We start from the raw sequence: 26,497 nt of genomic DNA, 5'->3' as shown, positions 1-26,497 counted from the left end.
TACCCCCCTTCCTTTTACCCGTTTCCCCTTTACCTTTCATCTTTCTCTTTTCATCTCCGCTTTCTTTGCCTGTCCTTGGTCGCCAGCACCCTGTCGATTTAGACTCGACTTCCACAAACACATATTTCACCCTCTAACTTTACCTCCCATTTCGACACACATCAGAAATTTTGGGGGAGAAATATAATATTTCAGAAAAATTCGGCTTGTTAGGTAACGTGGCTCAATATATATATATATATATATATATATATATATATATATATATATATATATATATATATATATATATATATATAATTCTTCCTGTTTGTCTCATAAACTATCTATATATTGTGCTCGTTCCCCACACTCAGTGGATCATAAACTCATTGGTCAAATTTCAATATATATATGCTTTTTGAACCAGAATTTCTAATCCTTTTCTAATATATTTTTTAACACTATTCATGTGCATCTTTTTTTTTAGCATGTGACTTTTTTACTTTTTCCAAATTAATGATGCTAAGAATTCCTATTTAGGTGAGGTAAGGATTATGCCAGTACATTAATTATCATTAATATCGTCTTTATTATTATTATTATTATTATTATTTTAAATATAGTATTTGTTCAATAAAAAATAGTGTGTGTGCCCTTGTCTTCAGTAATAGTCTTGGAGACAAGTTTATTTCTGATGCAGACTTTAGTTAAGTCAAGTGAAATCGCCTGAATGTCTCTGTAACTTACAGGACAAATTATACAGATGATGAGTTACAATAACGTGGCTGAAGATATGAAGACCCAAGCACACACACATCAGCAGATGGAGAGACGACGACGTTTCGGACCATGATGGACCATGATGAAGTCCTGTGTGAGGAAGGACTTGATAATGGTCCTGGACGGACCGAAACGTCGTGGTCTCTCCATCTCCTGAGGTGTAGTTTGGTCATCAGGACTAATTATCGCTACAGTCTAAGTAAGCGCTCGGCCTTTCGGACACTGTGAGGCCTTGTCTGAGCCTCTCGAAGGCCGCCAAAAACTAGTTTTTTTACATTAATATTTTGATTTTTTTTTTATATATAATCCTCCTGAATAATAATTAGCTGTTAAGATTTGGAAGTAATTTCACTGAAAAGTAATTGGTTACCAGTTATTGTTTAAATTATCTCAAACGACATATTTGGAATACAAATGTAATGTTGCTTGGGGGAAGCGAGACTTAAGTGTGTTTGGGGAGTATGAATGACTTACATAAGTGTGAAGTGTGTGTGTGGCCAATATGGTTCACCGTATACACCTGTTCCATGTGTGGGAACAGCCTGCCCGTGAACGTTATTAGACTCCATGTGGGGCAGCTACTGTGTGTCTTCCCCAGTATGAAGCCCACAACACGCGGCGCTCTTCTGGGTACCAGTTTACTATTAGGTGGAACAAGGCCCAAACGAAACGTTGCCAAAACGCCTTTGTCCTGTCGCGGGAATCGAACCCTGGACCTTTCGGGGTGTTATCCAACTGGACTTAGAACTGGTTCCGAGACACCCCCTGACACTGCATGGTTCTAGCACCCTCCAAAGATGGTACCCTGTGACTCTGTGACTCACATGGATATGAATGACAGTGGTATCAGATACAACACCAGGTCAGGGGCCAGATTCACGAAAGCACTTACGAACGTGTACATCCTTCCTCAATCTTTGACGGCTTTGGTTACATTTATTTAACAGTTTAAAAGCATGAAAACTTGCCATTCAACTGTTGTTATTGTTATAAACAGCCTCCTGGTGCTTCGGGGCTCATGAACTGTTTAATAATTGGAAACAAAGCCGCCAAAGATTGAGAAAAGATGTACAGGTGCGTAAGTGCTTTCGTGAATCTGGTCCCAGGTCATTAATGTGGCCAGGTTACTCGACTTGTTATGGCTCTGCCTTGTTCCAGAGCTGGACGCTGCTGTGAACAGAGACATATTTATAGATACTGCACAATAAAAGCGTGGAGCTCTTTTGTCCTACTCCCTCTGCTGCCTCTCGGCTCTCTGCTCTACAGAGGGCCACCATCAGAGCTCTTTCTCACGTACCTCCTCCTGGGAGCTCTAGGGGTACTTAGGGTATCATGAATATTGTGAAAGAACTTGTGCACCTGTTTACCTTCGCCATTGTAGTAGTAGTGTTAATGCTGTTGTCATGGGGCACCAGGCCTTTATATCGGGGTCCCCGTAGGACAGCTGCTGATCTTGCCCAGGATGCAACCCACAACAGTTATCTAACTCCCCAAAAAATACATATTTTCTGTTAGGTGAACAGAGGCATCAGGTGAAACATAAGGCAACCGTTTCTGTCCAGCTCGGGGAGTGATTTGAGGACGTAGGCCACTGTGCTAAGGATATATTAATGGGATGTATGTCGAATTATCGTTTGTTTTTGGGTAAATTGTTTAGAATTATAGTTTGGTAAAGATACGGTAAATGTACTTACCTAATTGTGACTGCGGGGATTGAGCTCTGGCCGTGTGTGTGTGTGTACTCACCTATTTGTACTCACCTATTTGTGCTTGCGGGGGTTGAGCTTTGGCTCTTTGGTCCCGCCTCTCAACTGTCAATCAACTGGTGTACAGATTCCTGAGCCTACTGGGCTCTATCATATCTACATTTAAAACTGTGTATGGAGTCAGCCTCCACCACATCACTGCCTAATGCATTCCATCCGTTAACTACTCTGACACTAAAAAAGTTCCTTCTAACGTCTCTGTGGCTCATGTGAGTACTCAGTTTCCACCTGTGTCCCCTTGTTCGCGTCCCACCAGTGTTGAATAGTTTATCTTTGTTTACCCGGTCGATTCCTCTGAGGATTTTGTAGGTTGTGATCATGTCTCCCCTTACTCTTCTGTCTTCCAGTGTCGTAAGGTGCATTTCCCGCAGCCTTTCCTCGTAACTCATGCCTCTTAGTTCTGGGACTAGTCTAGTGGCATACCTTTGGACTTTTTCCAGCTTCGTCTTGTGCTTGACAAGGTACGGGCTCCATGCTGGGGCCGCATACTCCAGGATTGGTCTTACATATGTGGTGTACAAGATTCTGAATGATTCCTTACACAGGTTCCTGAACGCTGTTCTGATGTTAGCCAGCCTCGCATATGCCGCAGACGTTATTCTTTTTATGTGGGCTTCAGGAGACAGGTTTGGTGTGATATCAACTCCTAGATCTTTCTCTCTGTTCGTTTCATTAAGTACTTCATCTCCTATTCTGTATCCTGTGTTTGGCCTCCTATTTCCACCACCTAGTTTCATTACTTTGCATTTACTCGGGTTGAACTTCAACAGCCATTTGTTGGACCATTCACTCAGTCTGTCTAGGTCATCTTGTAGCCTCCTACTATCGTCCTCAGTTTCAATCCTCCTCATAATTTTTGCATCATCGGCAAACATTGAGAGAAACGATTCTATACCCTCTGGAAGATCATTTACATATATCAGAAACAGTATAGGTCCAAGGACTGACCCCTGCGGTACTCCACTCGTAACGTCTCGCCAATCTGAGACCTCACCCCTCACACTGACTCGTTGTCTCCTGTTACTTAGGTACTCCTGTATCCAACGGAGTACCTTCCCTTTCACTCCAGCCTGCATCTCCAGTTTTTCACTAACCTCTTGTGTGGCACTGTGTCAAAGGCTTTCTGACAATCCAAAAATATGCAGTCTGCCCACCCTTCTCTTTCTTGCCTTATTTTTGTTGCCTGGTCATAGAATTCAAGTAACCCTGTGAGGCAGGACCTGCCATCCCTGAATCCATGTTGATGCTGTGTTACAAAGTTCTTTCGCTCCAGATGTTCCACTAGCTTTCTTCGCACAATCTTCTCCACACACATGTGTGTGTGTGTGTGTGTGTGTGTGTGTGTGTGTACGCACCTATTTGTGCTTGCGGGGTTGAGCTCGGCACTTTCGGCCCTATTTTACTATTTTTATTTACCTATCACAGCTAGGTGAGTACACACAAGGGACACTGGGACACGGAGAGGTCTACAATAGCCACAATGGGATCATAAGCACAGCTCCGGTAACTCACGCTCGCCCTCAAAAACGCTGCACTCACATGACAACAATGAAAACTATCCAAAAGAAACATCACAATAAGATAAACTTTATGATCTGTAAAAAAAAAAGAGCTTTCATAAACATTATTGATAACCTGGCTAAAAGCATATAAAAGCTTGTGATGGATAAAGTTTCGATGCAAATTGTGGTTATCGGCTTTTCTACTCATAATGAAAGTTTGATAGATTCAAGCTCAAATTTTCGGTGAGCATTTTGGGGAAATGCAGATTAGGCTTGTGCAAACATTTCTGAAGCCTGATACAAACTTTCTAAACTTTTGGGGAGACGGGGAAGTGAATGGAACAAATCTCGGTGAAGTTTAGAACCTCCTCGAGCTTGGGAGAGAACCCCATCACTGGCTCACTCATGTACAGCCTTACACTCACATGTAAACACCTTGATGCCAGGGAGGCTTAGATATTAGCAAACATCTTGATGAGCAGTCATCTCTCTTCTCTCTCTCTCTCTCTCTCTCTCTCTCTCTCTCTCTCTCTCTCTCTCTCTCTCTCTCTCTCTCTCTCTCTCTCTCTCTCTCTCTCTCTCTCTCTCTCTCCTTTCACTCCCAAAACCCCCCTCTCTCCCTTCTGCTCCCTCCCACTCTGCCTCCATCCCTATCTCTCCACTCTCCTTCCCTCCCTCCCTACCTATCCCTCCCTCCCTCCTGGGTCTCTAGTGCCAATGCCAATCAATCAAGATGAGTGAGAGCGCCAAGAATTGAATAAGGCAGATTTTGTTCTCTGGGGAGTAGATGGGGCACCCACGATGAATGATGGGAAATGGGGAGTAGTGGGGAAGAGGGGAGATGGTCAGGTGATGGAGTTCCAACTCCGGGGCTCCGGCTCTTGTCTCACTTATTTGAGTACCATCCTTGCGAAGTAGGTTGTTTATTTACTATTTGTACAGTGCAGGATCGACTCGTTAGTTCTCAACGTGGTATGGCCCATGCGCGAAAAGCTCCTCCAGGAGTTGACGCCGAGTCTGCCTCTTCAGTGGCTGGCGCGGTCACCGCTGCTCCGCAGACCCGGGTGTAGCCGGTCATAGAACTATGATAAAGTTCTGTGACTCTATCACAGAACAACAGTAGGTTCGTCAGGCATTATTCTCTTCCCTAACGCTATGTTGATGTTTGTTTACATACCTAATTCTCTTTAAATGTGTAACTAGTCTTTTACTTATTATTCTTCCGAATACTTTATAGGGAATCCTTGTGTACTCACTAGTTGTGCTTGCGGGAGTTGAGCTCTGGCTCTTTGGTTCCGCATCTCAACTGTCAATCAACTGGTGTACAGGTTACTGAGCCTACTGGGACTCTATCATATCTACATTTGAAACTGTGTATGGAGTCAGCCTCCACCACATCACTTCCTAATGCATTCCATTTATTAACTACTCTGACACTGAAAAAGTTCTTTCTATCCGTCCCTGTGGCTCATTTGGGTATTAACTTTCCACCTGTGTCCCCTAGTGTGTGTGCCCCTTGTGTTAAATAGCCTGTCTTTATCTACCCTATCAATTCCCTTGAGAATCTTGAATGTGGTGATCATGTCCCCCCTAACTCTTCTGCCTTCCAGCGAAGTGAGGTTTAATTCCCGTAGCCTCTCCTAGTAGCTCATACCTCTCAGCTCGGGTACTAGTCTGGTGGCAAACCTTTGAACCTTTTTCAGTTTAGTCTTATGCTTGACTAGATATGGACTCCATGCTGGAGCCGCATACTCCAGGATTGGTCTTACATATGTGGTATATAATGTTCTGAAAGATTCCTTACACAAGTTTCTAAAGGCCTTTCTTATGTTAGCCAACCTGGCATACGCCGCTGATGTTATCCTCTTGATATGAGTGTGTGTGTATATGTGTGTGTGTGTGTGTGTGTGTGCGTGTGTGTATTTACCTAATTGTATTCACCTAGTTGAGCTCACCTAGTTGAGCTCTGCTCTTTCGGCCCGCCTCTCAACTGTCAATCAACTGTTTCTACTACTACTACTATTTTTCCCCCCACACCACACACACACACACACACACACACACACACACACACACACACACACACACACACACACACACACACACACACACACCAGGAAGCAGCCCGTGCGCCCGGGATCGAACCCGGGACCACAAGATCAGAGAAATAGAGAGAGAGAGAGAGACAGGAGAGAGAGAGAGAGAGAAAGAAAGAGAGAGAGAGAGAAAGAAAGAGAGAGAGAGAGAGAGAGAGAGAGAGAGAGAGAGAGAGAGAGAGAGACAGACAGACAGACAGACAGACAGACAGACAGACAGACAGACAGACAGAGAGAGAGAGAGAGAGAGAGAGAGAGAGAGAGAGAGAGTCGACGAAGGTGTTTCTATAATTGGTAAACATTCACTTAATTTAATAGTAAGTTGAGAGGAATTGCTATTCTGTATATTTGCAACATGTGAGGGGAAAATGTGATATATATCATCTGGTGTAAAGAGGGGAAGTGATATTGTTCCCCAGCAGCGCACGAGGGGAGGCTTGGCTGCCTGAGGGGCAAGGTGGGGTGGTTGTGCACTTTTGTCATGTTTCGCAAAGGGAGCAGAGTGTAGGTGATACGTTATACCAGACTGTTAGGGAAGGTCTTGTGTTGTGGTGATGAGTGTGGGGAGGTGTTGTGGTGATGAGTGAGGGAAGGTGTTGTGTTGGGGTGATGAGTGAGGGAAGGTGTTGTGTTGTGGTGATGAGTGAGGGGAGGTGTTGTGGTGATGAGTGAGGGGAGGTGATGTGTTGTGGTGATGAGTGAGGGAAGGTGTTGTGGTGATGAGTAAGGGGAGGTGTTGTGTTGTGGTGAAGAGTGAGGGGAGGTGTTGTGGTGATGAGTGAGGGGAGGTGATGTGTTGTGGTGATGAGTGAGGAGGTGGGTGATGAGTGAGGGGAGGTGTTGTGTTGTGGTGATGAGTGAGGGCAGGTGTTGTGGTGATGAGTGAGGGGAGGTGTTGTGTTGATGAGTAAGGGGAGGTGTTGTGGTGATGAGTGAGGGGAGGTGTTGTGGTGATGAGTGAGGGGAGGTGTTGTGGTGATGAGTGAGGGCAGGTGTTGTGGTGATGAGTGAGGGGAGGTGTTGTGGTGATGAGTGAGGGCAGGTGTTGTGGTGATGAGTGAGGGGAGGTGTTGTGTTGTGGTGATGAGTGAGGGCAGGTGTTGTGGTGATGAGTGAGGGGAGGTGTTGTGGTGATGAGTGAGGGGAGGTGTTGTGGTGATGAGTGAGGGCAGGTGTTGTGGTGATGAGTGAGGGGAGGTGTTGTGGTGATGAGTGAGGGGAGGTGTTGTGGTGATGAGTGAGGGCAGGTGTTGTGGTGATGAGTGAGGGCAGGTGTTATGACGACACATGCTGCACCGTAATATCAATAACTAATACACTTTAGTTAAGTATTAAGAAAAAAGGCCAAAATAGTGAGGAGGTTGATGAATGTGTGAGGGAGGCGGGGAAGGGAACACGGCTTTGCCTTTTATGTGTAGTAACTGTCACGCTGGGCCTGTGGGCGCCCTCTGGAGGAGGGAGGGCGTGCTGGGCCTGTGGGCGCCCTCTGGAGGAGGGAGGGCGTGCTGGGCCTGTGGGCGCCCTCTGGAGGAGGGAGGGCGTGCTGGGCCTGTGGGCGCCCTCTGGAGGAGGGAGGGCGTGCTGGGGAGGACGGGCAGGAGAAGGTAGGAGAATAAATACAGGAGGAGGAGGAGGAAGAGGACTAAGAGTTAATAATAATAACGGAAATATAATCCTCGTGTGATGAACAACATTTGACAATATCACAACTGTTGTGCCTGATAAACCAGGCTGTGACTCATACGTCAGGCTGCGAGCAGCCGCGTCTAACAGCCTAGTTGATCAGTCCAGCAACCAGGAGGCCTGGTCGACGACCGGGCCGCGGGGACACTAAGCCCCGGAAGCACCTCAAGGTAACCTCAAGGTGGGTCGCAAGTGGTATTATCTATTAATTGTGATTGCCTGAAATGTATAGGAAATGTCTATTATTCCCCCCTCAGTCTTTGCTATTGGCACCGGGGTATTCATATTTTGAAGTTATATTATTTATTTATTTATTTATTTATTTATTTATTTATTTATTTCTTGAAGGAAGGCTGTAGATTCTTTAACCAGAGCTGCGATAAAGTGTTTCATGAGTCCCAGTTTGATGTGCAGGAGTGGTATCAACACCTGCCGGGTGGCCCCGTCAGTGGCTCCCACTTGAGAGCGATCCTCTCCACGGACTCCTCTACCCCCTTGTGGCCAGTCACGTCTGTGGTAGTGCACCATAGTGTTAATGGCACAGCTAGTGAAGGGGGCACTATGTTATGACCGTCGAGCAGTGAAGGGGCACCTACGTTGTTGGGAAGCCCCGCTGGAGTGTCTAATCTAGTTAAAGCTCTTGGTGTGTTGGCAGAGGGGAAGGGGGCTCCACTGTGATACCCCTCTCCCACCTGAGGGGAAGGGGGCTTCACTGTGATACCCCTCTCCCCTTCCAGAGAGGAAAGGGGTACTTAACTATTATCGCCCTCAACCCCCGGAGAGAAAAGAGGTTTCAGTAAGAAACTCTGTCACCACCTCCATTACCATTTCCCTTTACCCTTTACCCTTCCCTTCGCTTCACCGAGACTCCCCCTTCAGCCTCCTCCCCCAGAGGGAAAAGGGCCTCTTCCATCCTTCTCCACACCTGTCCCTCTGACTATGTGGAATGAGTGTAAACCGTTTACTTTTTCCAGTACACTCAACATAGGTATATATAATCAATTCACATGGCCTAATTAATACTTATACACCTATTCCATACTATGCGCGCGCGAACGCACGCACGCACACACACACTCACACACACGCACTCACTCACTCACGCGCACACACACATAAGACAGAAGAGTAAGGGGAAACATGATCATTACCTACAGAGGAATTGACAGGGTAGATAAAGATAAACTGTTTAACACTGGTGGTACGCGAACAAGGGGACACAGGTGGAAACGGAGTGCCCACATCAGCCACAGGGACGTTAGAAAGAACTTGTTCAGTGTCAGAGTAGTTAACAGGTGGAATGCATTAAGCAGTGATGTGGTGGAGGCTGACTCCATACACAGTTTCAGATGTAGATATGATAGAGCCCAGTAGGCTCAGGAATCTGTACACCAGTTGATTGACAGTTGAGAGGCGGGACCAAAGAGCCAGAGCTCAACCCCCACAAGCACAACTTGGTGAGTACACACTAGTCTTCAACTGCATAACAAAACTGAAAGACAGGAAGGTGTGGAAGCCAGAAAAGGGTGAACGGCCAGCAAAAAATGTGACTACACGAGAATAGCAAAATATCTGGAGACTGTATTACAGCGAGTCAGGAGAAGTCAGCCCGAAGTTTTGTCCTAAACGCTATGCGTACTAGTGGCTTTAGGTATTGTATGTACTACCTCTATCTTTAACTCTAACACAATGTTTGTACTGTAACGCTGCAACTATGTATGTACTGTTCCTAAATAAATTATTATTATTATAAGCAGAGAGCCCGCCAAGATATTTATATCTAAGAGACAAAGGGCAGCGCTGAAAATTGCAAACCATGGTTCAATTGGCAGTGCCAACACTCATAAATAAGAAGCAGAAGTGGAAAAAAAACAGAGAACATACTATAGAACCCATGCTGAAATATTACCCAACAAATTGCGAAGTATAACTTAACGATAAGGGTTAAGTAATACCTGTCGAAATTTGCCGATGCAAACTTAATGGGTAGAACTGAACAGACGAGGGTTGCATAATACAACAGAAACACTGTAACATGCTAACAAGTTAGTCAGATAAATGGTTATTAGACTGTAATGCTAGTAAATGCAAGGTAATGAGATTATGAACAGGAAACAGGAGGCTTAAAGGATGGTACACAACAAAGGGGAACCATGTCCCAGAATCAACTAGACATAGGAGTAGGTATAACGCTAAACATTACGCTGAAGAAACACAAAAGCAGGATAATGTTAAGGACATATACGATACTAAAGAATATTAGTACAGCTATCTTGGATCTTGATAAAGATACATTTAGAGCTGTGCTTACCATGTACGAGAGACCACTCGAAGAGAATGCAGCTCCGGCATGAAGTCCCAGTTCAAGAAACACAAAGGAAGGTTGTTCTCTTGTTCCCGCGTCAAGGTAGGATGGTGTACGATGAAAGATGGAAGAAATTACGAACTAGTTGTGCTATAAGAGAGAGAGAGAGAGACGAGGCACGATAAAATATACAGAAAAATAGGTCGGGAAAAGGCATGATGAAAACATTAACTTCTTCGGGAACTGGCTAGGAAAAAAAGGTTGAGAAAGAGTAAAAATCAGATGAGAGGACACAGAGAGCAGCTTCATAGACAGATGTGTTGAACTAGACAAGAAGACAGACGCCAATTCCTTGAAGAATTTCCGTAGCAGATGGGATGTATAATCAAGTTGGTAGTCATTGCATTATAGACCACCGACGGTGGCCTGATAGGCGGGAACCAAGAGGTGGAGCTCGATCATGAAGGTAGAAATAGGTGAGCACACCCTCGTGGGGTTTCATTACACTAAACTCGTGCATCACTATGACCTATTTCCCCATTACTCTCTATCCCGCCTCTTTTCCCCATTATTTTCCCAAATGGCTTCCCCCTCCCCTCTCCTACCTCCCTTACCTCCCCCTCTTCTCTCCCTCTCACATCTCCTCCTTACTTCTCCCTCTCACCTCTCCATCACCCTCTTGCACAATGCAAACAACATCTTGCTGTTAACGAAGCCCTTCCCTTGGTCTCTGCGTTTACCGAGAAAATTAAGTTTATGATAATCTGAGCGTACATCTTAACAAGGCCCCCCTCCGTCCTTAAGCAAAGTTACACATTCTCTCACACAATTAATTAGCTAAAGCACCTTTTCTTATGCACCAAACACACACACACACACACACACTCTCGTGTACTCTTGAGCAGCCACTAGCGGTCTACACACTTCAGCACTCTCCACCACACCCACTCTTCTACACTTCAACGTTCCTTAACCACTCTCCAGCACCCAGCAGCCACGCCCTACTCTTCAGCAGTCACCAACTCACACCCATTCTTCAGCATCTCCCTAAACACACACACACACGGCGGGACCAAAGAGCCAGAGCTCAACCCCCGCAAGCACAACTAGGTGAGTACACACATCCACCAACCACTAAGGAACTTCTAGTCCTAGGTAGCGTAATACCTATTAGGCTATTGGGTAGTCTAATACCTAATAGCCTAAAGATGGAAGTAGTCTCTTGACTACACCTAACTTTATCCTCATCTGACTTAATATAGAAGTAGAACTTAAAGCTTCAAAAATTAATTTAAAAAAATTGCAACAAAACATTATAACTCGAAACGAAAACATCGCACCTTAAAAATCTGCGCAGTGGCTTTCGAAAATAAATAATTTGTACAGCCTATGTGTCTCGCTAGGCTCGGTGTATTTGCAACTCATTATTCTCTCCTCGTCCTTTATTCACTTATACTTTGCAGTCTTGTTCAAAAATGTAAACACTTTCATGAACAAATATGTTGAAATTGCAGAATATTGTTATTATTTATATTGTATTATTATTTTGCCTTATTCTTTTCTATGTTATTTACAAACCCGCTTCTCGAATCATGTCACAAAACTTAATCATGTCACGATCAACTTAATATACGTTGAGAGGTGAACCATACATGTACATACACCGAGAGGTAAACCTTACGTTTCAGTGTATATGCACTGAAAGTTTACTTCAGTCTTGAGCTGTATTTAGGCTTAAACTATACCTGCAGGTTTGCCAGTAAGCTAATTTCATTCACCCTTGATAAAGAACTCTTGTGGGTCATGTAGACCTTGAGTCACTTTACCCAGGAGCCTACTGACCTCTGTGCCCTGAGGATGGCCAGTGTTCTGCCACCACTCTCTCCCGGCCCCTCTCTCCTACCTCTCTCACCCGGCCCTCTCTCCCACCACTCTCACCCGCCCCGCTCTCCCACCACTCTCACCCGCCCCTCCCACCACTCTCACCCGCCCCTCTCTCCCACCTCTCTCACCCGCCCCTCTCTCCCACCTCTCTCACCCGCCCCTCTCTCCCACCTCTCTCACCCGCCCCTCTCTTTCCCCGCAGGTCGAGGACAAGCAGACGCGGGAACACGTCGAGCGCCTTTTCAAAAAGCTCGACCTTAATGGCGACGGTGTTGTCACGATCGACGAGTTTATCCAGTCCTGTATGCAGGTGAGTTGGCCCTCCCTACTGCCGTCTCTACCAGGTACTTAAACCTTCACGTTTACCTGATTAAACACACCTGATTGTCGCCCCTGCGCCCTGTTGACCACAGCCTATTTAATGCACCGTAAAATTAGCTTTTATAAAGCAAATTTGCTAGTTCTGATGTGCTGTGATCGTTCTAAAAACGCTTACAAGCGCTTTGCATACCTAATAAATACTGTTTTATAAACAAAAAACTAATTACTCCTATGATATTGATCCAGGTATGTGTGATCTCGCTGAGATTATTTTATTTTATCTTATCATGGTGAAATATATATCTTTGAAATATATGTGTTTTTTTTGTGTGTGTGAGTGTGCGTGTGTGTACCTACTCGCCTCGATGCACTCTCCAAGGAGGTGTTCTCTCACTCGTCCTACAAATGCCCCCCCCCCCCTCTGCCATAGTTTGACTCTCCTGCTTGTATAGGAGCCTCTTGCGTGGAGTGGGGTCCGTCGGACAATCTGGCAGCTAAGGAGGACGCAGTTTACCCCCTGGCGTGTCAAACAGGAGTCGTCCTACACTGAATCCATGATGGGGGGTTTCGTAGGAAATTCCTACGGTCTACGTCCTTGGCTCACAATCAAAGCACCCGGGTGCTATCCCCAGGCTGGACAGAAATAGTTGGGCCTCTGTACCTGGCACCTCTGTTTACCCTAGCAGGACATAGATACCTTGGAGCGTGGCAAGTCCTGGGTTGCATCCTGGGCGAGGTCAATGGGTGACCTATGTAAGCCTAACAGGCTTCCTGTCCCTGACAGCGGGAAATATTATATCAGAGTCTCCCCCCTGATTACCTCCGCTAATACCACACAAAGAATGGGTGAGGTCGACGCCGGAGTGTGGCGGTACGGAGCCTCCTGTCTGTCAGCCTGTCTGGGGTCTCGCCACACCTACACCAGGGATCATCAGGCACTTTAAGTGCCCTCTTACGAAACCTGTGCATCTCTCCTCAGTTATGGCGGCTTGGTTTACTCTTATGAACGAAGCACTACGAGGCTTTTTGATTGACCGAGTGCGTCAGAATCGCGGTCTATTAAACGTGAGGACAGGCTGTTCAGAGCCATCTGTCCTCCCCGCAGCCTTAGTTAACAGAGGGATTTACATGTTACGACCTTCTCTTATTATTTCATCAGAGCTTGTTGGGGGCTGTTTTGTAGCTGTTGTGGATCTCTTGTAACTCTTGTGTATCTTGTAGCTGTTATGAATATGTTTTAGCTGTTGTGCATCTCTTGTAGCTGTTGTAGATATCTTGTAGCTGTTGTGGATATCTTGTAGCTGTTGTGGATCACTTATAGCTGTTGTGGATCTCTTTTAGCTGTTTTGGATGTCTAGTAGCTGTTGTGGGTCTCTTCTCTCCGGCACTCCCACAATTTTTTTCCAAGGCTTTTTTGTTTTCATCAGAAAAAATACACATGGACCCACTGGCTGATGATGTGCTCCCTTCCATTGTCTCTTGCAGGCGATACGAACTTCTTCTCGGCCTTCTGACATTTCTTGCTGACAGAGTCCATCATTTTCCATCCTCAGAAATTTCCCAATATTTCAGTATTTTCCAGACGGCATATCCCAGTTCTTAGTCTGTCTCATATCCCAGCTCTTAGTCTATCTCATATTGATTTTAAATGCTATATAGTCATACTGGTTTGCAGTCTTGCCTTATATTTGCTTATATTTGTGCTTATCTTATGTTTTAGTTGGCCCTGGATGGACTTTGATAAACCTAGGACACAGGCTTCCTGTACCCGGACAAGGGGAATTCTCAGCAGGAGTCGTGTCAACATCAGGTTACTAAGTCAGCCCCTTAATAGTGTCGGCCGGGATATTAACAGCATGTTACCTGCCCTGTCACGACACCTGGGGTCCGGGGGAGAGGAGGGTGTTCGGGGGAAGGGGGGGGATGGTGTGAGAGGGGGTAAGAGGTTATGTAAGGTTAAGGGGGGTGAGGGGAGAGGTAGAAGACTAGGTCATGTAGAGAGATAGGGAAAGAGAGAGAGAGGGGAGGGAGGTGATGTAAGGGGGAGGTCTGAGGGAAGGGTCAGGAGAGGGGGAAGGAGGTGATAGGAGAGGGAGCGAGGGGGTGTGGGAGAGAGGTATACGTCCTGATGCCCAGCATACTTCCCCCCACCTCTCACCATACTTGTCACCACAGTGAGAGCACACACTAGCCAAGAGAGCACACACTAGCCAAGAGAGCACACACTTGCCAAGAGAGCACACACTGCCCACCACGAGACGCCTCGAAGCACCACAGAAAAAGAATTAACTATTGATTGTCGCTCCAGTTCTCACCTTTGGGATAAGTTTGAAGCACCAGGAATGTTTGAGCACTCCTCCCCCTCGCTGTAAATATAGCTCCTCTGCACAATGGGGGGTAGTAAAGCCTTGGCAAAAAATTATAGACCAATTGCACTTACATTACACAATAATAAAAGATTTTGAGAGAGTGATTAGGAATCAAATTTCTAGTTTTATGGAAAATAATGAGTTACACAACCCAGGGCAACATGGATTTAGAGCGAGAAGATCCTGTCTGTCACAGTTACTCAACCACTATGACAAAATCACAGAAGCTTTAGAAGAAAAGCAAAATGCAGATGTTGTATACATAGACTTTGCAAAGGCATTCGACAAATGTGACCATGGAGTGATAGCACACAAAATGAGGTCAATGGGAATAACTGGTAAAGTAGGACGCTGGATACTCAATTTCCTGTCGAACAGAACACAAAGAGTAACAGTCAATCAAATAAAATCAAGTCCAAGCGCAGTTAAAAGCTCTGTACCTCAAGGTACAGTCCTTGAACCACTGCTGTTCCTTATTCTCATATCAGATATAGACAAAAATACAAGTCACAGCTTCGTGTCGTCCTTTGCAGATGACACACAAATCAGCATGAAAATTACCTCTGCTGAACACATTGAAAAACTACAAGCAGATATTAACAACATTTTCTATTGGGCAGCAGACAATAACATGATGTTTAACAGTGATAAATTCCAGGTACTCAGGTACGGCAAAAATGAGGATCTGAAACATAATACAGGGGTACAAAATACAATCGAATCTGCCCATAGTAGGAAAACAGCATCTCAAGGATTTGGGAATAATGATGTCCGACGACCTAACGTTTAGGGAGCATAGCCAAGCAAATATTGCGTCAGCCAGAAAAATAATAGGATAGATTACGAGAACTTTCAAATCCAGGAATCCCATCACAATGGTTGTACTCTTCAAGTCACTTGTGTTGTCCCGTCTTGAGTACTGCTCAATACTCACTTCCCCTTCAGAGCAGGAGAGATTGCTGAAATAGAGGGAATACAGAGAACATATACGGCACGCATAGACGAGATAAAGCACCTAAATTGTTGGGATCGTCTCAAAGCTCTCCAAATGTACTCACTTAAATTAAATTAAAATTAAACCTCACGTCACTGAGAGACAGAAGAGTTAGAGGGGACATTATCACCACATACAAGATTCTCAGCGGAATTGATAGGGTAGATAAAGACAGACTATTTAACACAAGGAGCGCACGAACTAGGGGACACAGGTGGAAATTGAGTGCCCAAATGAGCCATAGAGACGTTAGAAAGAATTTTTTCAGTGTCAGAGTAGTAGACAAATGGAATGCATTAGAAAGCGATGTGGTGGAGGCTGACTCCATACACAGCTTTAAGTGTAGATATGATAGAGCCCATTAGACTCAGGAACCTGTACATTAGTTGACTGACAGTTGAGAGGCAGGACCAAAGAGCCAGAGCTCAACCTCCGCAAGAATAACTAGGTAAGTACTAGAAAGGAGACGAGAGAGATACCAAATAATATACACCTGGAAGATACTGGAGGGACAGGTCCCAAATCTACACAATAAAATAACAACGTACTGGAGTGAACGATATGAAAGAAAATGCAGAATAGAACCAGTGAAGAGCAGAGGTGCCATAGGCACAATCAGAGAAGCACTGTATAAACATCAGAGGTCCGCGGTTGTTCAACGCCCTCCCGGCGAGCATAAGATATATTACCGGAACAACCGTGGACATCTTCAAGAGAAAACTATACTGTATTAAAAAAAAAAAAGTGCCGGACCAACCCGGCTGTGGTGGGTATGTGGGCCTGCGGGCCGCTCTAAGCAACAGCCTGGTGGACCAAGCTCTCACAAGTCAAGCCTGGCCTCAGGCCGGGCTTGGGGAGTAGAAGAACTCCCAGAACCCCATCAACCAGGTAATGAGGAAGGGGGCCAAGTGTGGCCCTTGGGTGTGGGAGGGGGGCCACGTGCGGCCCCCCCTCCCACTCCTACCCCCCCCCCACTTCACGTTATTCTTAAACACAGGGTCCGCCAGTGTGACCTGACTCTGAAGAATGCGTGTCCAAACAGTTTAAATGTTCAGCGCGTGGAGCCGCGTGGCCATTTGGCAAGATGGTCGACTTCCCGGCGTGACGCCTGTTCACTGTCCCAGCGCTAATCACACAGCTTTGACAAGTTGTTAAGAAAAGGAGCCATAGAAGTAGCAAGAGGAGGCCTTGATGGCTACCATCATTAGTGACCTCAACGGAGACAGGAAGCCGGCGGTTGCTCATTCACCACCCCCCACCTTCCCTTCCTATATTCCTAAGGACTTTTTCTGGGTGAATTTTATTCCGAAGTAATGTCTAGGCGATGAGTAATCATTTCCAATGAGTATGTTGGATCAACGTGAACATCCGACGTAAACACGTCAACTAAAGTCCAATAGACTGCCCCAAGACTAGTCTCGGAGCTGAGGAGAATGAGCCACAAGGAAAGTGAACTCGAAACCTGTCTCACGACACAGGGCGAACACAGGATAAGGGGAATTGAACAACGACCTTCTGGGACAAGGACTGACTCTTTCAAGTCGAAGGAAGAGGACTATGTGAGGTGAATAGACGGTGAACACGCAGATTGAGAGAGAGGTCAGGCTGAACATGTTCAATAGCAGCCACAGCACCACAGCCACGGCACCACAGCCACAGCACCACAGCATCACAGCCACAGCATCACAGCAACAGCACCACAGCCACAGCACCACAGCAACAGCACCACAGTCACGGAACCACAGCCACAGCACCACAGCCACAGCACCACAGCAACAGCACCACAGTCACGGCACCACAGTCACGGCACCACAGCCACAGCACCACAGCCACAGCACCACAGCCACAGCACCACAGCAACAGCACCACAGTCACGGCACCACAGCCACAGCACCACAGCCACAGCCACAGCACCACAGCCACAGCACCACAGCATCACAGCCACAGCACCACAGCACCACAGCCACAGCACCACAGCCACAGCACCACAGCCACAGCACCACAGCACCACAGCATCACAGCCACAGCATCACAGCCACAGCACCACAGCAACACACACCGGTGTCCATGGCTCGGGAGGAGCTGTGGTACACACTCAAGTATTAACTTGAAGCTTTTAACCCTCGACCGCGTCCTCCCGGGGACCGGACAAGGTATATAATATGTAGCAACACTATTGTGGTCCTTTGTGGCAAGAATATGTGTGGGGAGGTGGCGCGCGGGCAACACCCCACGGCGCGGGCAACACAACACGGCGCGGGCAACACACCACGGCGCGGGCAACACACCACGGCGCGGGCAACACACCACGGCGCGGGCAACACACCACGGCGCGGGCAACACACCACGGCGCGGGCAACACACCACGACGCGGGCAACACACCACGGCGCGGGCAACACACCACGGCGCGGGCAACACACCACGGCGCGGGCAACACACCACGGCGAGGGCAACACACCACGACGCGGGCAACACACCACGACGCGGGCAACACACCACGACGCGGGCAACACACCACGACGCGGGCAACACACCACGGCGCGGGCAACACACCACGGCGAGGGCAACACACCACGGCGCGGGCAACACACCACGACGCGGGCAACACACCACGGCGCGGGCAACACACCAAGGCGCGGGCAACGCACCACGGCGCGGGCAACACACCACGGCGCGGGCAACACACCAAGGCGCGGGCAACGCACCACGGCGCGGGCAACACACCACGGCGCGGGCAACACACCACGACGCGGGCAACACACCACGACGCGGGCAACACACCACGACGCGGGCAACACAACACGGCGCGGGCAACACACCACGGCGAGGGCAACACACCACGGCGCGGGCAACACACCACGACGCGGGCAACACACCACGGCGCGGGCAACACACCAAGGCGCGGGCAACGCACCACGGCGCGGGCAACACACCACGGCGCGGGCAACACACCACGGCGCGGGCAACACGCCACGGCGCGGGCAACACACTACTGGGCGGGCAACACAACACGCCAGGGCGCGGGTAACACCCCACGGCGCGGGGAGGGGCTATAGTGAGGTACACGACCTCCCACACGTGCCTGAGGTGCCAACACTTCACTACGATGGAATTTCTGGTGTGTCTGTGTTCCTCCTTATCTTTTTCTTCGTGTGTATCCTCGTCCTCCTCATATTTCTCCTTATCCTCCTCTTAATCTTCCTCCTAATCCTTCGTCTCTTCCACCTCATCCCCCCTTCATATTTTTCCTGACATCCTCATACTTTTTTGCTCATCCTCATATTTTTGCTCATCCTCATTATCCTTCTCATCTGTCTCACTTTACTCGTACATAAAACACCACTTAGCCGACTGGAGCAGACTCAGCAACACATGACTTACGTGCTGGTGTTGCCTCCTCAAGAAACCTTTGAGGAGTTGTGAGCATCTCTGACGTAGTCAGGCCTTAAGGTCTCCTTCCTTTCAACGTTCTACAGAGGTGTGGCAATTTGCAGCCTGTCCTCTCCACTAGTACGTCTCGTTTTGTATGTTAATGGTCCCCCTGGCGTTACAAATTACGCAGTACTATGAACAGCAGCGGCTCACAGATATCCACGTTTTCTTTGAATTGATTCCGCGAGTAAGAACATAGTTAGAAACATATAAAGCTTATAGTGTACGATTAACAATGCTAACAATGTGGTCAAAATTAAGCAAATATGATTGAAAGAACGCTTGATGGCCAAATATGCAAATAATATATATATATATATATATATATATAATTTTGTATATTATATAAGGGGCACCACGTGTAGTTGAGCTTGTATGGTCCCTCAGGCTCGAAGAAGAGGCTATGCATCGGCCGGAGGAGCCTTGTAGGGCTCCCAGGTGCGCTCACACCTTGTCTTCTTCTGCCACCCTCATTATATATTTGTCATTATTTTATTTTATTTGAAGCTTTATTACACAAAATGAGTTACAACATAGGTTACATAGAAGGTACAAAGGTAGTTGTCATAGGTTGTCGCGCTCCTCGGATGGTAAGCAGGAACCATAGATGTATATTGTGGGGATTTATCTTTCGAGGATCCATTTAGTTTCTTTAATATTGTGTATTCATGTATCTGAAAAAAAAGACTGCAGATCATATGTGCAAAGAAGAATTATTGGAAGCAAATAAAGAAGTAATATCAGAAGTGGTTTTCTTTCAATTTTTGAACAGCGTACGTGAAAAACTGGCCGCCAAGGAAAGTGATGTTCGGCTTGTAAGGGCGCGACTTTGTCACAAGTTGCCGCCCAGAACTCTTTTGCCCTGTGGTGCCACGTGTCCTAATATATCATCGCATTGATGAGCGCCATGTATTGATCCTTGTATCTCCCGTGGACCGTGTGGGAGAGTTCTGAGTCTTGCCTCACCGCACACAGCTGACAACCGCGCGTCACACACTCAGTAATCCGTCACAAATCAGAGTTGGTTACCGCGCCAGGTGTTGCCTCCGAGTTGTCGAGCTGAGGCCCTCAGTGGCTCACGAGGCGTCATGATAGTCATACGCACCCCGAGAGCATTTCTCTTTTGGTCTCTCGGTCCGGTTGTTCTTCCTTTTTGTCTGCTCCTGTGACTCTATGGAACTTCCTGACTCTTAATTTGTCTGCAGTGAGCTTGTTAGTGGGGGTGAAGAAGACAACTTTCCATCAGCCTGAGTGCATAGTGTTTGTTCTCCACGAGTGAGGCTAATGTAAATGAAGAGCAAGGATGCACTGTTATATCAACAAAGGTATAGGTGGCAATGATGTATCGTCAGCAGGTGGAGAGCGATGAGGGAGAGGGCAGGAACAAGGTCCCCTCCCACATGAGACGTCCGCCGCCCTCACCATCCAGCTGGTGTGACTACGAAAGGGCCTACTTGCTGGAGAGAAAGATGGAAAGCAAACGCCACTCCATCACCAACGCAAATTCCTCTACAGACCCGGTTTCAGACCAATCAGACACAGAGTATCCAGATCCATCAGAGTCGAGGCCTTCTATCCTGATTACCTTCCAGAATTCCGCCTCCTACTATACATCGTACATGGGCGCCGGAGGAACACGGGGCACAGGCGCCAGACCGAAGACCACTGATGTTGTGGACTCGCCTCAGCAGCATAAGACTCGCCCAATCGTGGTGATGAATGACTACCCGTCACCAGCGCCTGTGTGTGTCACCGTTAACAGCAGAAAACTCAGCTACGATCATAGTTTCCGGCCTTTTTCAGGGCCGCCAACGCCACCCGTACCATCAGGGCCCCCAGGACCTCCTGTTCCAAATCTCCCACGCTCACGACGAGAGTCCTCCAAAACAAACACTTTAGAGCTTCCTATGAGGCGTAAGGGTACGCCAACACAGTCTGTACCTTCGACAAGGGATTCGGTGACACCGCCTGTATCTCCGAGGAGTTCGTTGTCACCATCTTTGGCTTTGAGAAAGGATTCGTTGACACTATCTGTACCTTCGAGAAAGAATTCGTTGTCACCATCTTTGGCTTCGAGAAAGGATTCGTTGACACCATCTGTGGCTTCGAGAAGGGGTTCGGGGACAATGTTATTAGCTTCAAGAAGCCCTTCATTAACAGATCGCATATTACCGACACGGACGCCCTCGCTTCAGCCAAAACGTTCGTTCATGACCCTCGGCCCCTTCAACTCTGCTTCTCTGCCTCGTGGCACCAAAACACAGCCACCCAGGAGTTCACTGTCCATGCCAGCTTTGGCCGAAGCAACACATTTTCCAAGGCTAGAAGTCAGCACTCCGTCGGCGCGCCCTTCGGAGAGTTCTTCGGTCATATTGGAGTCAGAAGGGGAGCGGCGACCTCTGGCGTGTAGTCTCAAGTTCTCTGAAGAAACGGAAGAATCTCCACCACAACACAAACCCAACTGGTTGTCCCTAAACATGGAGAACGTAGGGAGGAAAAGAAGGACACAGTCGGTGTACGTGGCGGAGATCTGGCCGTCTCTTGTGTGCATACTGACGGCGGTGGTCATGACCCTCATCATCTTCATCCTGGTGTCATACTTCTACAATACCCCACACCCTGTTACCCGTGACCGCATCGCTCCGCCCTTCTCCACACCGACTGGCTACCCGCCACACCCTTCCCAGTACCCGTACCACTACCCGTACTTCCCGCCGCCCTACGACCCGCGCCATCAACACCTGTATCCAATGCAGCCGCCTCCCACCGACACCTGACTAACTTGGGAACGCTGGTGTGAGCAACAGAAAAATCTTCAAACGTCCCCTACTCTGTGACACTGATTATATGTTCTCAGAGATAATAAGAAACAGTCAAAACTGGTGTTTGATCAGCAGTCAACCAGCTGAAAAGTAATGTGGTGTAATGCAGCTGCAGCGGTAGTGCAGTGTGGTGCAATGTCGCTGTAGGGTTGGACTAGAGCTTGATATAGGAAATCTGTCTGAAAGAGGATTGTTGATGTTCCGTGAAACTTGCAGCTACAGAAACAAATAGCTGCGCTGAGAATGGGTTGAAAGCACCTGCTTTCCCCAGGAAGCACCTGCTCAGAACCCCAGGAACGACCTGCTTAGAGCCCCAGGAACCACCTGCCGAACATCACTACTGCCACACAAAACGTTAAAGCACAAAAATACCCGTAGCACCTGTGTTCAAAGATTCGTAACTAGAATTACCAACCCCGGTATGCTTAAAAATGTAAAAAGTTTCCATTTCATGTATTGTTTTTAATAGCAAGCAAGATTGGTTGACTACCACTCCACTCCAGTGAAGAATTGAGGGGCGTGATTGCCCAGTGTCCAGGTGTCATTAACATGCCACTGCTCCTATACCCAAATATTATTTTGATTTCTTTCATTTCACAGTCAATAGTGGTACTTGGAGTGCTTCCTGGCTCGCTTTACCAGCCAGAAGCACGTGGCTTAAGTTGAAATCTGTGCTACAAAAGATGTGATCCAATTTACCAATATTATCAAGTATTTACCAGCCCCAAGGTCTCCAGCGTGACATGAGCCACGAGGTCTCTAACACGACATGACCCACGTGGTCTCCAGCGTGACATGAGCCACGTGGTCTCTAGCATGACATGAGCCACGAGGTCTTTAACGTGGCATGAGCCACGAGGTCTCTAACACGACATGACCCACGTGGTCTCCAGCGTGACATGAGCCACGAGGTCTTTAACGTGACATGAGCCACGTGGTCTCTAATGTGACATGAGCCCCAAGGTCTCCAGCGTGACATGAGCCACGAGGTCTCCAGCGTGACATGAGCCACGTGGTCTCCAGCGTGACATGAGCCACGTGGTCTCTAGCGTGACATGAGCCACGTGGTCTCTAGCGTGACATGAGCCCCAAGGTCTCCAGCGTGACATGAGCCACGTGGTCTCCAGCGTGACATGAGCCACGAGGTCTCCAGCGTGACAAGAGCCACGTGGTCTCTAGCATGACATGAGCCACGAGGTCTTTAACGTGGCATGAGTCCACGAGGTCTCTAACATGACATGAGCCACGAAGTCTCTAACGTGACATGACAGAGCCACAGTCGCAAGAAATTGGTGTATGTATGTGTGTGTACACGTTGCTAAGACATCAAGACACAGCTGACCTTGAGCGAACTCTACCACTGTAAGGTTTAGAAGTGTAAATTGTTCCAGATGACCTTTGTAAGGTTCATTATACCCTCTAGGTTCCTCTGTGACCTCTTATTGCTAGGAGATGTGAGGGAATTACATCCTCCCCCTCTCCCTCCGTTCCTTCCTCACTTCCCTCACCTCCCTCCTTCCCTCCCTCACCCGGTATGCACAGACCGGTAAAGGAGGACTAACAATTGCTGGAGTTTCTCAAATAAATGAATAATGACGATCTTTGTATTTTTGTCTCTCTCTCTCTCTTGCTTCCAAGTGGTAACTCACCTGAAGAAGCACTGCTACCACCCATGATGCTTTACCCGTTTTCTTACATTAATGTTGTACCCGTTTTCTTATATTGTTTACCCGTTTTCTTATAATAATTATGTACCCATTTTCTATTAATTGTGTACCAGTTTTTTATGTTGATGGAAAGACAGCCAGAAGGCGCATCAACAGGCTTACCACGTGTTGCTTACATACAAAGAAATCATTTAAATTTATGCCTTTGGTTTTTATTAAGTTCTCTTAAAAAATGCATAAATGGTTGTTTACATAATTTTCGAGTTTTAAGACCTACATATACACAACTAGAAAATGTTCAGAAGTTTGCAACATGGCGCATCCCGGAATTACGAGGACATTGGGTTATGAAGAAGGCATGAAAGAGACTTGATCTAGATCTAGACATGACTATCATTAGAGAAAAAGGAGAGAGAGTAAGGAGACATATGATAGAGACGTATATAATAATTACGGGGGATTGACAGATTGGAATAAGAGAAGATATTTAAAATTAATGCTAATAGAACATGATGATGGCCTGGGTAGACGTTTAAGAAAACAGATAAGTCAAAGGGAGTTGAAAACGTTTTATTTTGGCATAAGAGTAATTTTGAAATTGGAATAAGCATATATATGTAGCTAAATGTGGATACGTATATATATGTATTTGCCCGTGCATGTGTGTGTGTATATATGTGTGGATGTATGTATGTGCAGGGGCAGGGGGGGGGGGGGAGGGGGAGAGGGTGTTTTCTATGTATACACGTTACTATACCAAGCTATGTACACTTCCGTGTTATGTGCACCGCCAAGCCATGTACGTCCCCAGCCACTCACCTTAAAAGGCACTACTTACCCACTGTGCACGCGTATATATATATATATATATATATATATATATATATATATATATATATATATATATATATATATATATATATATAATGGTGTATACTGGCAGCAGGTTTTACATTTATTCATGTCTCATTGAATATGACAGCATATTCTATACTAACTATTTTCTGGTTTAGGGATTTTATCCCTCTAACTAGTGTTCTTGTATCAGGGTTTAGTCGGAAGAGGTGTTCTTCAAAAGTCATGTTCGTTTTCAAGGTGAAGAAAAAGTGAATAACTATAGAATGTATTACACTTATTACAAAAGATCCAACGAAAGCCTGGTACAAACACAGGCTGTGATCCAACAAAAGCCTGGTACAAACACGGGCTGTGATCCAACAAAAGCCTGGTACAAACACGGGTGTGATCCAACAAAAGCCTGGTACAAACACGGGTGTGATCCAACAAAAGCCTGGTACAAACACGGGCTGTGATCCAACAAAAGCCTGGTACAAACACAGGCTGTGATCCAACAAAAGCCTGGTACAAACACGGGCTGTGATCCAACAAAAGCCTGGTACAAACACGGGTGTGATCCAACAAAAGCCTGGTACAAACACGGGTGTGATCCAACAAAAGCCTGGTACAAACACGGGCTGTGATCCAACAAAAGCCTGGTACAAACACGGGCTGTGATCCAACAAAAGCCTGGTACAAACACGGGCTGTGATCCAACAAAAGCCTGGTACAAACACGGGTGTGGTCCAACAAAAGCCTGGTACAAACACGGGCTGTGATCCAACAAAAGCCTGGTACAAACACGGGCTGTGATCCAACAAAAGCCTGGTACAAACACGGGTGTGATCCAACAAAAGCCTGGTACAAACACGGGTGTGATCCAACAAAAGCCTGGTACAAACACGGGCTGTGATCCAACAAAAGCCTGGTACACAAAGCGAACGTGTGAGCTAACAAGAGCCGGGGAGGGACGTGCATGACTAGTGAGAATTTCCTGCTTGGTGTGGATGTGGGAGGAAAATTCCGGTAGTTTATACGGCTCGTTAGGCCCAGCTGTGAGATGGCCGCCATGTTTATGGTCACGGAAGGATTTTCTAGAGGGGAAAACAATGTTTTCGTACATTACGTCTATTTACCATGGCGTGAGGACGATTGGGAACCCTCTCCCTGCGCCCCTCCCTCTTTCTCAGCTTCGCTCACGCTTTCGTCTCATCACTTTCTCTCTCAACTCTTCCTCTTCCTTGCTTTCACCTTCACCACGCTGCTGACACCCTCCCCCTCCACTTCCCCGGCCTTCACTTCTACCTTCCCCCAACAAGCCCTACCACCTTCCTTCTACCACTATCCCCCTATCTACACAATCTTCCTCTCTGTCACCTTCAAAATACCCCATCCACAGTCTTTACCTTCTCCCCCATCACCTCAGCTTCTATCCCAGTATTCCCTTCCGTCACCATCACCTTTACCATTCTTAGTGAGATTTAAATCATTGTACACAAACGCAGATGTTATTACAGAGAGAAGTAACTAGTGGCACGGACCCATAAGGAGAACCCAGATGTAATTGCACTCGAAGAAACAAAACTCAGGAATCATAACAGATGCAGTGTTTCCTCAGGACTACCTTATAAGAAGAGAGAAGAGGAGAACACGGAGACTGGAGATTTGAGGAGATGGTGCAGGTTGTGAATGATTCAGTTTGTTTGCCAGAGACAGAAAACCTGTCTATATTTATACTTAAGGTTTCTATGGAGATTCCCCTTCCCCTAAGGTCCAAATACTTACCTTCCCCAAGATGCAACCCCACGAAAGTTACACAACTCCCGGGGTACCTATTTACCCCTAGGTGAAAGGAACCGAAATACGTGAAATGAAACGTGCCCAACCCCTTTTGACCCACCTAGGGCTCGAAACCGGAAACCTCATTTGTGAGTCGTGAACATAGCCACTGTATCACCGAGACCCCTTGTTGAAGGGCTCCTGTAGCTGCTTGTTCAGGGGGCTAATGTAGGTTCAGTTTTAGTCATTTCTGGAGTAATTTTAACATTCTCTTCTT

At 47.0% G+C, this 26,497-nt stretch overlaps 1 protein-coding gene across 3 annotated transcripts in view; it reads left to right on the top strand.

Moving 5' to 3' along the window:
* LOC123762550 (calsenilin) overlaps positions 1-26,497 on the top strand; it is a 297,559-nt gene that overhangs the window by 246,693 nt on the left and 24,369 nt on the right. For all 3 annotated transcript variants that reach the window (XM_045749065.2, XM_069332517.1, XM_045749062.2), the window contains one exon: positions 12,201-12,308. In XM_045749065.2, the coding sequence (XP_045605021.1) occupies positions 12,201-12,308 (108 nt within the window). The remainder of the gene's footprint in view (positions 1-12,200; positions 12,309-26,497) is intronic.

The sequence above is a fragment of the Procambarus clarkii genome, chromosome 27, assembly GCF_040958095.1.
Source record: "Procambarus clarkii isolate CNS0578487 chromosome 27, FALCON_Pclarkii_2.0, whole genome shotgun sequence".
Lineage (NCBI taxonomy): Eukaryota > Metazoa > Arthropoda > Malacostraca > Decapoda > Cambaridae > Procambarus > Procambarus clarkii.
Note: the sequence above shows the minus strand (reverse complement) of the source record. Positions and strands in the feature narration are given on the sequence as shown.